General features: G+C 42.3%; 1 protein-coding gene across 1 annotated transcript; it reads left to right on the forward strand.

Moving 5' to 3' along the window:
• Window positions 1-264: 264 nt before the first annotated feature.
• LOC107119009 lies at window positions 265-3,699 on the forward strand. The gene has a single exon (XM_015421433.1). The coding sequence runs from the start codon at window positions 265-267 to the stop codon at window positions 3,697-3,699; it is 3,435 nt and encodes a 1,144-aa protein (XP_015276919.1).
• The last annotated feature ends 815 nt before the right edge of the window (window positions 3,700-4,514 follow it).

Genomic DNA, 4,514 nt, shown 5'->3' on the forward strand with positions numbered 1-4,514 from the left:
GGATTTATATGAAAACCTCCATGCTTTGTTTATATAAAGAGTTTATTTTAAATGTTAAAGTGCATTGGTTGTATTGCCGCTTTTATGTCTGTGTTTAAGCATATGTGTAGTTGCAGCAGTTACACAGTCTTAATAACCATAGGTGGGAGTTCCGCTGCCAAAACCGACTGAACCTGCCCACTCTCCCTGCAGATATTAGGACCTTAGTGAGTTACATAAAAAAATTGGTGCCCAAGCACAGACAGCGCTACCACCGTTGAGGAGATGTTACATGCTCTAGGGGAGTATGGGGCTGTTATTCAGTTAAAAAGTTTACAAGGCAGCGAGCAAGGCATTGCTTTCTGTGAATATAGTAAAGTATGTGCTGCCAGAATGGTAAGAAGAGAATGTAAACAGGCAAAATTAAATGGTAAATGGAGTGTGTTTGCTATGGGGTTAGGAAAAATTCCCCTTCCCAACCTGGGTGGCTCCCCCAAACTAGAAGGGACCCAAATCACTGAAGAAATAGAGGACATTTCACCTATACATCCTTCAGGCAGGAATACATTTTCTCCACCAGATGTACAAGCGCAGTCTACACCCATCTTCACCATCCCTAAAGCAGTACATAGAACAATAGTAGAGCATGTGATAAAGCCTAATGAAGCCACTGCCACTTATGATTATACACCTTTTAAGCTGAAATGCTTCTCTGGCCTTTCACCACGACCAACTGGTGAAGTAGATTTTGACACATGGAGGCTACAAGTACATCAGCTTCTTGATGATCCAGAGATATCTTGCAAAGGAAAAAAAAGGAAACTAGTAGAAAGTTTATCGCCCCCAGCCCTAAATGAAGCTCTGCATGCAGGGCAGAGTGCCACTGCAGAGGAGTGTTTGGCACAGCTGGAAAAGATATACAGCCCTGTGACAAGTAGTGATGAACTCTATGCTCAGTTTTTAGAAACATTCCAGAAACCTTCTGAAAGACCCTCTGAGTATTTGAGAAGATTGAACAACTCTTGGAGGAAGGTAGTGGAGAAGAAGACAGAAGTCCTGGAAAATCAGGAAGTACAGCTGATGAAACAATTTATTCGTGGATGTTGGGATGAGTCTCTAATTATGCAACTCCATCTGCGAGACCATTTGGATACTACTAATACTTCCAAGAAGTCTTACTCTCAGCTGCTATACCAAGTCAGAGTATATGAAGAGGAAAAAGAAATAAAAGAGCAAAGAAGGCTTAAGCAGTTAGGAAGACCACCTAACAAATCTAGCAGTTCATGTCATATCATGGAATCTGGGAGCCCTGTAAGTGTTGCCGCTATAGAACCAAGAAAGGTAGAAGATAGACTGTCTCATCTTGAGGGGGCTATTGCCGAACTGATGAAGAGACCTGTTACTCAGAAGCAGATGGATCAGCCCAAACAAGAAGACATTAAAATTTCACCATCAGATAGGCCTAGGTTAAGTAGCCATTGGTTCTTCTGTTATAACTGTGGGATAGAAGGCCACTCTAAAACTGAGTGCACCAATGAGCGCAATGCCGAGTTGGTGCAAGAAAAGTTAATCTCCAGGCAAGAGCAGCGGTCAATGCGCCATGTTTCAAAATCTTCAAAAAGAGCTAATGTTAAGCTCCAAAAAGCCACCCACAAAACTATGGGGGTGAACGAAGTGCTAAATGAAATAGTGGGAGACCCTTGCCACACTCATATGTTTATAGAGGGAGTGCCATGTAAATGTTTAATAGATACAGGTTCTCAGGTGACTTGCATAACCTTAGGGTTTTATGAGAAATACTTGTCACATATAGAATTGCACCCAATAGAAGAAGCACTGCAGGTAATAGGAGCAGGGGGTCAAGAGGTCCCTTATTTGGGGTATGTAGTTGTTTCTGTTAGTTTTCCCAAAGAAAACTGTGGAACTCAAAGGAGCCAGATGGTTTTTGCTCTAATATGCCCTGATCAAAATCCCCCAACAATAGTCCCAGTTATTGTGGGTACCAATATCCTACAGAAGTTTAAGGCCGACTGTGAAGAAATGGCGGGCCCACAGTTCCTGAAGAAGCTGAAAGTTAATGACATATGGGCAAAAGCATACGCAGTGTGCAAAGCACAGAAGAGAAACACGAAGCGGATAGTAAGAGCTGCAGAAAGTCAGCCGGTAATAATACCTCCAGGAGAAGTAAAAGATATTGTTGGAAAAGTAAGAAAATTACCAGAAGAAGGACAGCTTAAAATGTTGTTGGAAGATGCAGACAACAAATGCTTTCCAGGAGGGTTAATGTTAAAAACCCAGTTGGCCACCACAACTTCAGCTTCTTGCAATAGAGTCACAGTACATCTACAGAATGCAAGTTCCCATAGCATCACGTTACCCCCAAAATGTGTTCTTGCACGAGGGGAGGTTGTAGATTGGATCAAGCCCATGCCAGTTATAAGTGAAAACGATAACACTTCCCTCTCTTTGGACTTTGGGGAATCACCCATAAGTACTGACTACAAGCAATATGTAGAGAAGAGGATTCAGCAAGAAGCAGGAGCAGCTTTTTCAAAGCATGATTTAGACGTTGGCCATATTAAAGGAGTGAAGCATGCCATTTACCTTTCCGATAATATGCCCTTTAAAGAAAGGACAAGATCTGTCTCACCAGCTGATTTTGAAGATTTAAGGCAGCATCTTTATGAACTACTAGCAAGTGGTATAATAGAGGAGTCAGATAGTCCGTATGCTTCTCCTATAGTCCTGGTTAGGAAGAAGAGTGGGGCACTGAGGATGGTGGTAGATTATAGACGTCTCAACAGCATCACAAGGAAGGACGCCTATCCATTACCCAGGATAGAAGAAACCTTTTCTCTGCTTTCTGGAGCCAAATGGTTTACTGTCCTGGATTTAAAGAGTGGATACTACCAAATCGAAATGGAGGAGAAAGACAAGCCCAAAACAGCATTCACTACACCAATGGGGAATTGGCAGTTCCGTATGATGCCACAAGGACTCACGAATGCCCCAGCAACGTTTCAAAGAATGATGGAGCGTGTTATGAAGGATATCAACCTCACAGAGGTAATAGCATTTTTAGATGATTTGATAATATTCTCAGCAACCCTAGAAGAGCATGAGGCAAGGCTGATGAAGGTACTGCAACGGTTGATAGAACATGGGTTAAAACTGTCAGTTTCCAAGTGCAAGTTCTTTCAAACATCAGTGAAGTACTTGGGGCATATCATTTCCCAGGAAGGCATACAACCTGACCCAGATAAACTGTCAGCTTTGATGGACTGGCCAAGGCCGAAAACTATAAGAGAACTAAGAACCTGCCTAGGTGTTGCAGGGTATTATAGGAGATTTGTGAAGAACTACTCTAGTATTACCAAGCCTTTGACTTCACTATTAGCAGGTAGTGCACCATGTAAGAAAAAGGGGCATCGTTTTGGCAAGCATTCTCAAGAATTAGAAGGACAGTGGTCTGAAGCCTGTCAAGAAGCCTTTGAAACTATTAAAAAATTGTTGACAACTGCACCTGTCTTGAGTTTTTCTAATTGGAGACTCCCATATATATTACATACAGATGCCAGCTTGACTGGATTGGGAGCAGCTCCTCGGTTCCACCCTCCTCCCCAGATGCACCTCCCTCATCGCCCCCTCCAGTCCTTGGATTACCATAGAATGCAACACACACACCCCGGACCACCGTGCACCCCGTCATTACTGCTCTAATGCATGGCTGTTCACTTTACATGGTTCAAATGTTAATCTATTATAGTGTATTAAATATTTTATTACACTATTTGGTTCAGAATATTTTTTTTCCTGTTTTCCTCCTCTAAAACTAGGTGCTTCTTATGGTCAGGTGCGTCTTATGGAGCGAAAAATATGGTATACCATCTGTTTTTTCTATGTACACTCTGCTCCTCCCCCCACCCGCAGATAAGTATGAGTTCTCAGCATTCCAGCACATCCCAATATGGAGATCTTCTTTCTCTGAAAGCTCCTTTGTCTCTTTGATGTGTAAATCTCCTTTAGTGACATTTCTCTGCAAAACACCTACTAAATGTTATTCTGTTATAGTTTATTAAATATTTTATTACACTATTTGGTTCAGAATATTTTTTCCCCTGTTTTCCTCCTCTAAAACTAGGTGTGTCTTATGGTCAGGTGCATCTTATGGAGCGAAAAATATGGTATACCTTGAAGTTAAGATAGTATCAGCCATCAATCCTACATGCACACTCCAGGATATACCCACTAGGGTGCCATCACACCTTTTTGATCAGAGTTTGGGAAACCTCTTAGTCCTTTGATCAGACCCATAGTCCTGCCCCACAGGACACCTTCTCTAATCTATAAAATGGCTGCCCAGTCACAGCTCTGTGTGTCATTCTAGGGCACCTAACAGAGTAGCACCCCCAAACTCACAATTTTGGTCTCCTTTTGTTTGCAATAGGGTCTCCCTGTGATGGACTTCTGCACATCTGGATGGTAAATATCACCCCATAACTCCCTCTATGTCTCTAAGCTCCTCTGTTTCTTTG

The sequence above is a fragment of the Gekko japonicus genome, unplaced genomic scaffold (assembly GCF_001447785.1).
Source record: "Gekko japonicus isolate JY-2015 unplaced genomic scaffold, Gekko_japonicus_V1.1 scaffold809, whole genome shotgun sequence".
In the NCBI taxonomy this organism is placed as follows: Eukaryota; Metazoa; Chordata; class Lepidosauria; order Squamata; family Gekkonidae; genus Gekko; species Gekko japonicus.

Excerpts from the sequence above, each read along its gene's own strand:
- LOC107119009 (XM_015421433.1), top strand. The coding sequence starts at position 265 with ATGTTACATGCTCTAGGGGAGTATGGGGCTGTTATTCAGTTAAAAAGT.